The sequence below is a fragment of the Anomaloglossus baeobatrachus genome, chromosome 3 (genome assembly GCF_048569485.1).
Source record: "Anomaloglossus baeobatrachus isolate aAnoBae1 chromosome 3, aAnoBae1.hap1, whole genome shotgun sequence".
In the NCBI taxonomy this organism is placed as follows: Eukaryota; Metazoa; Chordata; class Amphibia; order Anura; family Aromobatidae; genus Anomaloglossus; species Anomaloglossus baeobatrachus.
In genome coordinates this window covers 478215100-478227473 of record NC_134355.1, presented here as the reverse complement: position 1 = coordinate 478227473, position 12374 = coordinate 478215100, and the positions used below count along the sequence as shown (strand labels likewise).

General features: G+C 45.1%; 1 protein-coding gene across 1 annotated transcript in view; it reads left to right on the top strand.

Moving 5' to 3' along the window:
- NAALADL2 (N-acetylated alpha-linked acidic dipeptidase like 2) overlaps window positions 1–12374 on the top strand; it is a 937508-nt gene that overhangs the window by 571800 nt on the left and 353334 nt on the right. The window contains exon 9 of the mRNA XM_075341533.1: window positions 7285–7416. Coding sequence (XP_075197648.1) covers window positions 7285–7416 — 132 coding nt within the window. The remainder of the gene's footprint in view (window positions 1–7284; window positions 7417–12374) is intronic.

Here is a 12374-nt window from a genome sequence, read left to right as displayed (position 1 = left end):
GTCACAAGGCTAGCAAGGGGTACAAAACCCTTTCCAAGGAGTTGGGCCTACCTGTCTCCACTGTTGGGAGCATCATCCGGAAGTGGAAGGCTTATGGAACTACTGTTAGCCTTCCACGGCCTGGACAGCCTTTGAAAGTTTCCACCCGTGCTGAGGCCAGGCTTGTCCGAAGAGTCAAGGCTAACCCAAGGACAACAAGGAAGGAGCTACGGGAAAATCTCAAGGCAGTGGGGACATTGGTTTCAGTCAATACCATAAGTAACGTACTCCACCGCAATGGTCTCCGTTCCAGACGAGCCCGTAAGGTACCTTTACTTTCAAAGCGTCATGTCAAGGCTCGTCTACAGTTTGCTCATGATCACTTGGAGGACTCTGAGACAGACTGGTTCAAGGTTCTCTGGTCTGATGAGACCAAGATCGAGATCTTTGGTGCCAACCACACACGTGACGTTTGGAGACTGGATGGCACTGCATTTGACCCCAAGAATACCATACCTACAGTCAAGCATGGTGGTGGCAGCATCATGCTGTGGGGCTGTTTCTTAGCCAAGGGGCCTGGCCATCTGGTCCGCATCCATGGGAAGATGGATAGTACGGCCTACCTGGAGATTTTGGCCAAGAACCTCCGCTCCTCCATCAAGGATCTTAAGATGGGTCATCATTTCATCTTCCAACAAGACAACAACCCAAAGCACACAGCCAAGAAAACCAAGGCCTGGTTCAAGAGGGAAAAAATCAAGGTGTTGCAGTGGCCTAGTCAGTCTCCTGACCTTAACCCAATTGAAAACTTGTGGAAGGAGCTCAAGATTAAAGTCCACATGAGACACCCAAAGAACCTAGATAACTTGGAGAAGATCTGCATGGAGGAGTGGGCCAAGATAACTCCAGAGACCTGTGCCGGCCTGATCAGGTCTTATAAAAGACGATTATTAGCTGTAATTGCAAACAAGGGTTATTCCACAAAATATTAAACCTAGGGGTTGAATAATAATTGACCCACACTTTTATGTTGAAAATGTATTAAAATTTAACTGAGCAACATAACTTGTTGGTTTGTAAGATTTATGCATCTGTTAATAAATCCTGTTCTTGTTTGAAGTTTGCAGGCTCTAACTTATTTGCATCTTATCAAACCTGCTAAATCTGCAGGGGGTTGAATACTACTTGTAGGCACTGTATATATATATATATATATATATATATATATATATATATATATAAACAAATAAAGACAAATGAAGTCCGGCTCAAGCTAGCAAGCCACCTGGGTCTATAGCTCACCTGATAACATCAGCTGTGCACGGATAATGATTGGGAGTTCCCATCTGCACTTTTTCTCCTGCAGCTATTTCTGTTCCTGAAACCTACTGGGTCGATGTATTTTTTGGAACTTTATGGAATTGACAATTAATTGAAAAATTTTATACCAGTGAAGTGCAATGTGAAGTTGACTGGGACCTGTGGTTCCACAGGATTGCATTACATGCAGAGTCATGGAAGGGTCTGTGAGGCTGATTAAACACTCCTTACTACCTGTGGGTGTGGCTCCAAGGGTTAAAATAATCCTGTGGTTCTGAACCTGGAGTACAGTGTCTAGGGCAGTGTAGGCGAGACTGGCTCTAGACTGTCAGTGTGTGTTCTGCAGAGTTCGAGAGCAGAGCAGGGAGCTCTGGGGGTATCAGCCTGTGTGGAGGCTGAACACAGGGCTCTGGGATTCAGTCTCAGTTGAGAGCAAGGCTTGTTGAAGCAAACACATTGTGTGAGCTGGCTCTGTGTGGAATGAACACTGGCCAGGAGTGTGAGCCTGGGAGAACCTAAACAGATCCCTGCAGTTAACTGGGTCCTAAGGTAACAAGACTTTTAGGATTTGTTTATATGCACTGGCGGTGATCCGGAAGAGACTTTATTTGACTGTGGAAAACTGGATCTATTTATGCTGCAACAATAAATAGACTGTTGGTGTGAGCACGCTGCGGCCTCACTGCCTCCCGGTTTTGCCCAAGCAACGCTGCTACCTCACATTATGGTGGAGAATGCGGGCAGGTGGCCTGGTTGCTAGGGGCAAAACAGCTTGGTTGCTAAGGGCAACAGCCTAGGACGTATTCCTGTAGATACAAGCGGTTTGCGGTGGATCGGCGGGTCCACGAAAATTTTGTCTGCGCACTCAAGCAGCTGGCGGTGGATCGGCAAGTCTGTGGGGTTCCGTGTTGCCTCAGTGGGAGACCAGTGACCGGAGGTTCCAGGCCAGCTAGGAATTGCTGGGCCCTGATTGGTGAGCAGTGACACACCAGAGGCTGGAGATCCTGGTTGTACGGGCGGTACCACCTGTAAAGGTTAGTGGTACTTTAACGCCCCCCCTCTTTAGACCACAAGGTGTTACCCATTACAGCGCCCCTCCTGTTTGTCTTCTCGTTTCAGCATGGAGGGAGCTCAAATGGACGCTATTGAGGTGCAGTACCGGTTTTTTTGTGTGTGGAAAGCAGGAGCTAACTGTGCGCAGCGATGTACAGCAGTGGACTAATTGATGAACTCCCTTCTGGGGCCAGTACAGACACAGGGTGCCCAGGGAGATAACTGGGAACTTTGTGAACTGGGGTGTAAAGACACTGTAAGGGAGTCCCAAAAAGGGATGGTTGCCCAAAAGGGGGTGGAGTCCCATAAAGGAATAATTGTCCAAAAGGGGGTGGAGTCCCATAAAGGGGTGGTTGCCCAAAAGGGGGTGGAGGCCCTTAGAGGAATAGTTGCCCACAAGGGGGAGCATTCTAAATTAGAACAGGTGGACTATAGCAAGGGGCAATGGTGTTCGCCTTACATATGTCCTACCTGCGGTATAGGCTATCCATCTGGTATGTGGCCACAGGAGTGCTATGTGGAATTGAATTGGACAATAGTGTCTGGTCTGTTAGACCCAGGGAGCCAGCTGACCTTTGTGAGACTCATACCCAATCTTCATTTTATGGTCGGTAGAAAAATACAAGGTAGCTGTGTTTATGGGACCACTAAAGAATATCCTCTGGCCAAAGTGATAATTCAGACAACCAAGCAACTGGAGCGCCCTGATGTGGGTGTGGTTGAGGATTTGTTCCATCCAATTATTATAGGTTTGGGCTCCAAATTATTTAGGAAGTTATGGAAGACAGAGGCCGGGACCGATTGTTCAGGAATGAGTTGGCGTCCGCCTAAGGAAGCCTCTCTTCCTTATGAGGTTACACAGATTCCCTATGGTATATTGAGGGGTAATGAGGGAATGGTACCTCCTAAAAAGGACTGTCCAGAGTTAGGGGTGACCAAGGGAAATAGAGGGTCTCCCCAACTTAGTGAAGTGTCGTCTCCAAAGGGAAGTGACAGTGTGACCAGTAAAGTTATAGTAGCTCCAGAAAAGGGGGCTGACACCTGGTTAAGCGGGGACATTTTAGTCCAGGACACCTGTAGGAGTGACGATGACTCCAGTAAAGACACTGACTCAAGAAAGGTGATGAACGAGTAGAGTAAGGGTCAGATAAGTGAGAAGGGTAAAACCTCCTCCTGACACCGAAGACGTAATAAGCGCTGAGAGGTAGCGCAAGGTATACCATCTGAGGGGGCAGAGAAGGTTCAGTTTCTTGTTGAGGAAGGCTTGTTGCTAGAGACAACTGCTAATGTAGAGTCAGACGGCAGGGTCCTGCAAGAGAAAGAGGAATCTGAGCTGATACATTGTAACAAGAGAAATCAGCGGGCTGAAATTGCAGAAAAGGAGCTGACCAAGGTAATAATGGTGGTGTCCCCTATGATTTCCAAGTGTGAAGCTGATTGTCTGTTGAGTGTGAGCCCTATGGGATATGAAATCCTGGAAAGCACTGTTGTAGATGACATACTAGAGAGTGGTGATGGAGAGAAAAACCACGAAGATTATGATGAGCAGACTGGTGGTCATCCCATGCTGGAATAATGGACAGTGAAAATAGCGCCAATGCTTTACAATGAACAGAGTACCACACTGAAGGGTGTGACATCCTGGCAGGAAAGGAAGAAGAGGCTGAAGGTGACACTGCAGAGACCCCATAGGAAGTTGAAGGTAATGGAGTGAAGAACCAAGAAACAGCTGGTGCTGAAGTGAAGCGAGCCTCTGAGGAGGTGAAGTCTGGACTAGAGGTCTCATCCGGGACTGAGAGCCTACATTACCTGCTTTGTAAAACCAAGATGGAAGATATAAAGATTGTTTTGGGTAAGAGGAGTAAGAAACCCAAAAGCTTTGAAGCTGAGGCTAGTACACTGGCAGGCAGTAACGTGCTGACAGAGAAACTGACACATCGGTACAATAGTGGTCCAAGGGATGAAGCCATGGAGAAGGAGCCAGCCCCAGAGTTTAAAGCGGTATCCTCTCCTGCTTCTGAGCAAGCTGATGAACCACCTATCTGTGAAGCAGCTGAAGGTGAAGCAGCTGAGACCCAAGAGTGGGTTGTCTATGACATAGTCGCACCCCATGAAGAGGTCGGAGGTGTAGAGGTCGACGAAGCCTCTGAAAAAGTGTGTCATGGACCAGAGAGGTCTGCAAGTGAAGACTCAATCAACGGGATGGTCAAAGACCATCTGAAACAAGAAATATTTCTTACTCAGGCTACTGAGAGTCGAGTAAGTGAGCTGGAGAAAGAAGTGGCAGAGCTCCAAAGTCGCTTGGCAGAGTGCCAGTTCATGTCCCAGGTAGCCTTGGAGCAGATGGAGCAACAAGTGTCTCTCTTGGCCAAATTTGTTGAAGCAGGTGAAGCCCAAAGAGAGCTGACCCTGAAAGTTCAACAAGACAGTCATGTGGTGTCCGCAAAGAAGGATGAGACGTCTTTGGTCAAGTACATGGTGGATGTACCGGAAGACTTGAGAAAAGCGTGTACCAGGGAGTCCATGCATGAAGAGTGTAAGAAGGCTGTGGAAGCATGTAAAGTGTACTGGTCACCAAAGGCTACACAATTAGTTGTATTGTCCACCACTGAAACCACAGTGAATCAGGTGGCTATCCTGAGTGACATGCACTTCAGATGTGTTCGCATGAAGCGGAAGTTCCGGTTGCAGAACGAAGAAGCCGCTAGACGGCTGGAGCATCTGAGGAAAGCTCAGAGTCTAGTAGAAGATGTCATCCAGATACCCAGTGCTCTTGTAAGGAAAGTAATCGGAAACAATGGAAGAGTCATGCAAGAAATGGTGAACAAGTCCGGAGTGACGAGATTAAGAATCCCAGATGATGCCAAGGACAAGATACCCCGGGAAGCTGGTATGGTGCCGTTCGTCGGTGTCGGGACTGTAGAGAGTCTTGGAAACGTACGAAGTCTTCTTGCATATCGTGTGAACCATATACATGACATGGAGCAGTTGAAGCAAGAAAATCTGAAAATCGAGCAGCACCTTTGCGGCCTGTGTGGAAGACATCAGCTGTCTTCCACCCGTTCATCAGGGGAAAAAAGAGAAAAATGGAGTGTTGATCCAGTAGTTGGGACACGCGATACAAGAAATCACCGACAAAGAACCGACCTACAATGTCCTGTAGGTAGTGGCAACTATGGGCTTAGAGCAAGTCCTGTCAGCTTGCAGCTTAGACTTCTCGACAGTAGCCCTGGGGGTACATAAGAAAACTTAGGTTCAGACCGGACCGTAGGTTTGACTGGGAACGAGTCTCTCTACTGCGGTGACCTTGGGAGGGGGTCAGGGAGAGAACGGTCCACGAATGGGACGTCCCTTGACCCTCGGTTGCCAAGTCGGGGTTTAGTGACAGTGCCGGACGATGTCTCAGGGACTAATGCTCTTGGGCAACTGAGACGGCCCTCTCGACTGGTGGGGCATGGCAGCATGGATGCCCTGTCTCGGGGCCCCAGGTCATTGGCAAGTGTTCTCTCCTACGGGTTTGAACAAAGGGGGAGGGTATGAGAGGCATCAACCGGCAGCAATAGTCGGTATGTTTTGCAGAAGCATTGGTGCTCTGCAATGTGAAGTTGGATGGGACCTGTGGTTCCACAGGATTGCATTACATGCAGAGTCATGGAAGGGTGTGTGAGGCTGATTAAACACTCCTTACCACCTGTGGGTTTGACTCCAAGGGTTAAAACAATCCTGTGGTTCTGAACCTGGAGAAGAGTGTCTAGGGCAATCTAGGGGAGACTGGCTCTAGACTGTCAGTGTGTGTGCTGCAGAGTGTGAGAGCAGAGCAGGGAGCTCTGGGGGTATCAGCCTGTGTGGAGGCTGAACACAGGGCTCTGGGATTCAGCCTCAGTTGAGAGCCAGGTTTGTTGAAGCAAACACATTGTGTGAGCTGGCTCTGTGTGGAGTGAACACTGGCCAGGAGTGTGAGCCTGGGAGAACCTAAACAGATCCCTGAAGTTAACGGGGTCCTAAGGTAGCAAGACTTTTAGGATTTGTTTATCTGCACCAGCGGTGTTCCGGAAGAGATTTTATTTGACTGTGGAAAACTGGATCTATTTATGCTGCAACAATAAATAGACTGTTGGTGTGAGCACGCTGCTACCTCACATTTTTTATATATATACACTGTATACATATATGGAATATTACAATGAGGACATACAAAAATGAGTTGTCTATACAAGCGATTCCCTTTAGCATCCTCTGGGAAATATTCTTCAAAGTAAATCCATAAAGCATCTCAAATGTGTAGGGGTAAAAGCAGCTGGACTCAAAATTGTATATTTTAATATTTTTTTACTTTTGAAATTTCTTTATTGAATTGTATCTCCCTTTGTTTAAAAAAAGAAAGGGTAAAGGAAAGAAAATCCTTCATAATTTCCATTGTAGAAGAAAATGTAGATTTTTTTGTCTCCAATACAAGTTAAATCTAATTGTGATGCACTGCCTCTGCTACACTGTAACATTTTCATGCAAATTGTTTCATTGTTGTACCAAGAGATTAGTATGGTCAAATCAAATGATTTATCCAGCTGATTCCCTAGTTAGCCCTTTTTGAAAATCTGAATTTATAGATGCTATTACAATGACAATGTGAATGTGGATTTCTAGTAAGGAACAGAATGCATTAGCAATGACTACGCTTGATGTGTTCCGTGTGTCAAGAACATATTTTAAAATCCTTTCAGCTGGCTGAGCATTGTAATAGTTTGGCACTCCATGCTTTTAAGTAAATGCTGAGTGGATGCGTTGACTTTGTTACAGGTAAATGTGAATTATATTCTCTTCAGAACCCTTGAAAAGCAAATGGGGGTGTTTTAAAATAACCATAAACGCCTAGATCTTGGTGAAAAAGCACTTTTTTTTCTGAAGCAAATAAAATTGTCATTCTTTTTATAGGATCTTCAGAGAATCCTTGCTGGTAATGCAGTTGCTTACATTGGTTTGCAGAATCCAGTTTCTAGCAATGGCAGCCTTCACTCACTCTCATCCCCATCTCTTCAGCAATTGACCACTGAAATAGCAAAAAAGGTAAAAGAAATAAAAGATAAAATTTTATGCACTGAATTCTAAGATGTTTTCATACAGTAGAAGCTTTTGTTCACAATTGATCTGTCATCCTAATGTATGATACTCTTATTACTTTACGCAAACTGTTTTATTAAGAAAGACCTGCTGTGTACTATCAGAAATACAGTGCATAAAATGTATTGTACTTCTTAAGGGTAGGGTTAAACGACCGTATTTTCTACCTCCAAGAAAAATGGTCCGATTATGCTAATCAGACTCAGACCTGAGTTTCTTCAGAGTTTTATCTATCAGAGTGAGACCTGTATTTTCTCAGATGTGAAGTATAATAAAAAACAATTTCCCCATCTTCACCATTCTGTCAGTTCATAAAAATTGTTCTGCTCTAAACAAATTTTTTCCTGCACCCATAGACAAATACAATTCAGTTTATGAAGGCAAATCGAACATGCTGAAATTTTTTTCTTGGTCCAAGGAAATATGCCTCATTGAATAACATTGGCCCGAGTTTAATCCGATATTTTTCTAAATCAAAATCCAATCAAAACTACTGCCATCTGCACAAGCCCTATCAAACAGCTCTCTCCCCTCCTCCACCTTCCTCCTCACAGAGTGCACTTACCACCTTATCCTCACTCCTCACCATAATGCTATACTCATTTCCTCCTGTCAAGTTCACCAGAGTGCTTCTCACTACATGCAGTTACACATTCTCAGTCAATCACCTATGAAGAACATGAGGGGGCTTGAACATAAATCCTGCTGAAGTGCACCAAATATATTTAGAATGACACACCACTTAATAAATTTGACACATCTTTGGTTTGTCTGTGAGCCAAAAAATTATAGGGAACCAACCAGCAGGATTTACGTGTATAAAATAAAGCAAGTGCCATACTGGCGACCGGATGCTGATTCCAGGCATACCTTCAGTTTTGAGAATGGATATTTTATTTCAGAAATATGTGCAAATAAAGTTCCAGCAGTGCACTGCTATTTGATTGACAGGTGCAACAAGAACTGAATATGCGGGTTGGGTCTTGCTATCTATTCCTGCCTCTGTCTGTTTGCCTGCACCGAAATTGACATCTATAATGGCGACAGAGGAGGAAGGCCAGGCAGGTGGGCAGGGTCAAGAATAGATAGCAAGACCCAACCCACATATTCCCTTCCTATTGCAGCTGTCAATCAAATAGCAGTGCATTGCTGGAACTTTACTTGCACATATTTATGAAATAAGGCATCCAATCAAAGAACAAAAAGTACAGTTACAATCAGCATCCTAGCACCAGTATAGCACTGGTTTTACTTTATATATGAAAATCCTGCTGGTTGGTGCCCTTTAAATCTTTGCAAGCCATATTCTGGTACAAATGCACTTTTAATGTGTGGAATAGGCCTCTTCTCCTTTGCCTAAGGCCCAACCACTTTTAAAACAGGGACATGTCACAACATTTTGTGCAAATAACATGTGTAGGAAAAATTCCATTTGCCACAAGCAGTATGGATTTTAAGTTGTGTTTGTCTTGTATATCAGAAATGAGTTCTGATCAATACAAAGATGTATGGTGAAATTAATCAGAAAAGTTAGGTCGAACTAGATGGACCTAGGTCTTTTTTCAACCTATGTAACTATTAGAGTTGAGCGCGGTTCGCGGTTCGAGGTTCTCCAGTTTGCGGCTCGAGTGATTTTGGGGCTGTTCTAGATAGATTCAAATTCCACTAGTTTAGGAATATACAGCCAAATTACATAAACCCTATCTAAAACTTAACATTTATTTTACATAGATTCTAAAAGGTATATTTACCACATTTAAGTGAATATGTGCACAGAAGAGAGAGGGAGATAATCCCTACAATATCCAATCCCTCCTGTGCTCTACCTAGCCGCGGAGGTCGGCACCCTAAAATTGTGCAACGGCGCCCCCACTCCTCGACGGCTATCCCTGCTATGACCCTATGAGTCCCTAGCCAAAAAGATAAAGTGCAGTGCATATAATTAAAGTGCAGTGCAAAACCATAAAGTGATATTGTGCCAGTATGAAACTCACAGTCAACCTCTAAAATAAGAGATTGCAAATCTTTTCTCAATGAATTCACAATTATAGCAGGGATATAAACTTAGCTTATGCTGCCTCAACGCGTTTCCCCATTTTCTGGTTCATCAGGAGGCCGATATCCATCTATTGTGGCATGATAAACCCGTGGCAGTCAGAGTGCTGCCAAATTTACATGATACTAAGCTGACTGCCACAATAGATGGATATCGGCCTCCTGATGAACCAGAAAATGAGAAAAGATTTGCAATCTCTTATTTTAGAGGTTGACTGTGAGTTTCATACTGGCACAATATCACTTTATGGTTTTGCACTGCATTTTAATTATATGCACTGCACTTTATCTTTTTGGCTAGGGACTCATAGGGTCATAGCAGGGATAGCCGTCAAGGAGTGGGGGCGCCGTTGCGCAATTTTAGGGTGCCGACCTCCGCGGCTAGGTAGAGCACAGGAGGGAGTGGATATTGTAGGGATTATCTCCCTCTCTCTTCTGTGCACATATTCACTTAAATGTGGTAAATATACCTTTTAGAATCTATGTAAAATAAATGTTAAGTTTTAGATAGGGTTTATGTAATTTGGCTGTTCTAGATAGAACTAGAACTCGAGCTTTTTGCTAAAGCTCGATAGTTCTAGATACGTTTGAGAACGGTTCTAGCAGCACAAAGACCAGCTAATTAGTAGCTGGTTTTCCGCTGTAATAGTGTAAGTCACTCTGTGACTCACACTATTATGAAATTTCAGTGTATAGTGTGCGGGAACAGCGCATTCAGATCACTGCTGTATGGATAATGGCGATCGCCATTTTTTTTTTTCCTTGTCTTCCTTCCCTAAGCGCGCGCGTGTAGTGGGGCGGGCCAGCATGTCAGCCAATCCCAGACACACACACAGCTAAGTGTGTGTATTTCATTATTGTCCCACCACTGGTGCCAAGCTATTTCAAGCACCTGTGCAGGACACCCTCCTGCTCTGTTTTTAATAAGCTATAATGATAGCAAAAAATACTGCCATTTAGTGGCATCATAGAACTGGATGTTGTATTCCATTATTGTCCCACTGGTGCCAAGCTATTTCTAGCACCTGTGCAGGACACCCTCCTGCTCTGTTTTTAATAATCTATAATGATAGCAAAAAATACTGCCATTTATTGGCATCATAGAACTGGATGTTGTATTTCATTATTGTCCCACTGGTGCAAAGCTATTTCTAGCACCTGTGCAGGACACCCTCATGCACATTTTGCTACGCTAATGTTATAGCAAACTCAGGAAATTCATTGCTGCATTTGATAATTCGGAGGGATAGAAAGTGAGGCTTCCTTTAGCTTTTCCTTCTGTTCATAGACAGCATCTCCAAGTCCACACCCGAAGAGCAATTTCTCCTCCACGTGTAAGTGTGGAGAGGCAGCTAGTGCGCATGCGTGTGCCAATTTACCCCAGCCGCAGCCTAACTACAGTGTTTCCCGTAGTGACTATGCTCAGCCTGACTGTGTCATTCCTGAGGCTAAGTCTTCATTTCGGGATACAGCGCATGCTCCCACACTTAGTGCAAAAAGCCTCTTTGCACAGGTACTTGCATTCCGTGCCGGGTCTAAGTCCTGTTTTGTGCCTAGACACCATGCTAAAGCTGATAGTCTTTTTTCAGAGACTGTATTTCATGCAACTGACCATGGTCAGGAACTTACTGCATCAGAGACTAGGTCCGGTAATGAACTCTTTGGCCCTGCCCCTGATGTGGGGGGCCCATATAGACCACAGGGCATCAGGTGTCCTGACAATGTGGCCAGGCCACTCCCAAATGGCTTGCAGAGGCCCGCCCTTATGACTTGTCACCTCATTATTGATGGTCAGACGATGACTGGTGAGGTGTTTGTGTCGTGGCAGCCATGAGGTCATTAATGAAGTTGCAGTTCCAAATAGGACGCTAGTTATGCCACTCATGACGTGTGACTCTGCTTTTGTCTCCAGGAGGTGCATTGCGGTCCACCCTGGTTTGGGGCGGACCCAGGTTATAAAACGGGCTGGAGCCAACAAGGAGGTGCGCAGTCTTCTATTATGCTCCGAAAGAGCACACCTCCATGTGTTGAACCCATTGCGGCTTTAGGCCAGAGGTAGGCAGGGATAGGGCGTCGATGCAGGCCGCCACCACAGTTGGTAAGGCAGAATTAACCTCTCCTTTTCCATCTGGGAGCACGGTGGACATTGACTGCTGATGGGGATATATACCTTTCTCTTTCTTTTCTTATTAATTTTCGTTATATAGCGGTAACATAGTATATACCACCTTATCCAAATCTGCCAGTCCCACCATAACAGATGGTGTTTCTTCATCAAATGTTACTTTTGCTTAACCAACAAACCCACGGACAAAAACTTTTTTCCCCTTTCCAACACACCTGTTCCCCTTTCCACCAGCATTTGTGCTTTTTCAACTCATTTGGTATATGACCAAAAATGCAACTCTGCAGGGACACCGTACTCAATGCCATCTCAGCACAGCAGCCAGCCCTCGGTCCCTCAGATGTGGACAAGTAAAAGACCATTTCCTCCTATCCATGACAAAGCGTTGAGATTCACTCTGTGCAGCACTGGTGTTTACTGGAAAAGCAGATCTAAGAATCAGTACCACCTTCTGCAGATACTCCTGTATACGTGCGTCCCTTTCTATGGCAGGAATTATTTCACCAAATTTTGTCTTGTACCGGGGATCTAACAGTGTGGCAACCCAGTAGTTCGCATTACTTCGAATTCGTACAATCCGAGGGTCATGTTGTAGGTAGTGCAGCAAGAAGGCGCTCATGTGTCTTGTGCATCCAGGAAGACCAAGTCCTTGGTGTGTTGGTGGCAGAGAGGTGAGAATCGTGCCTCCTTCCTCTGCCCTCTCCCCCCAACCTCGCACAACCGA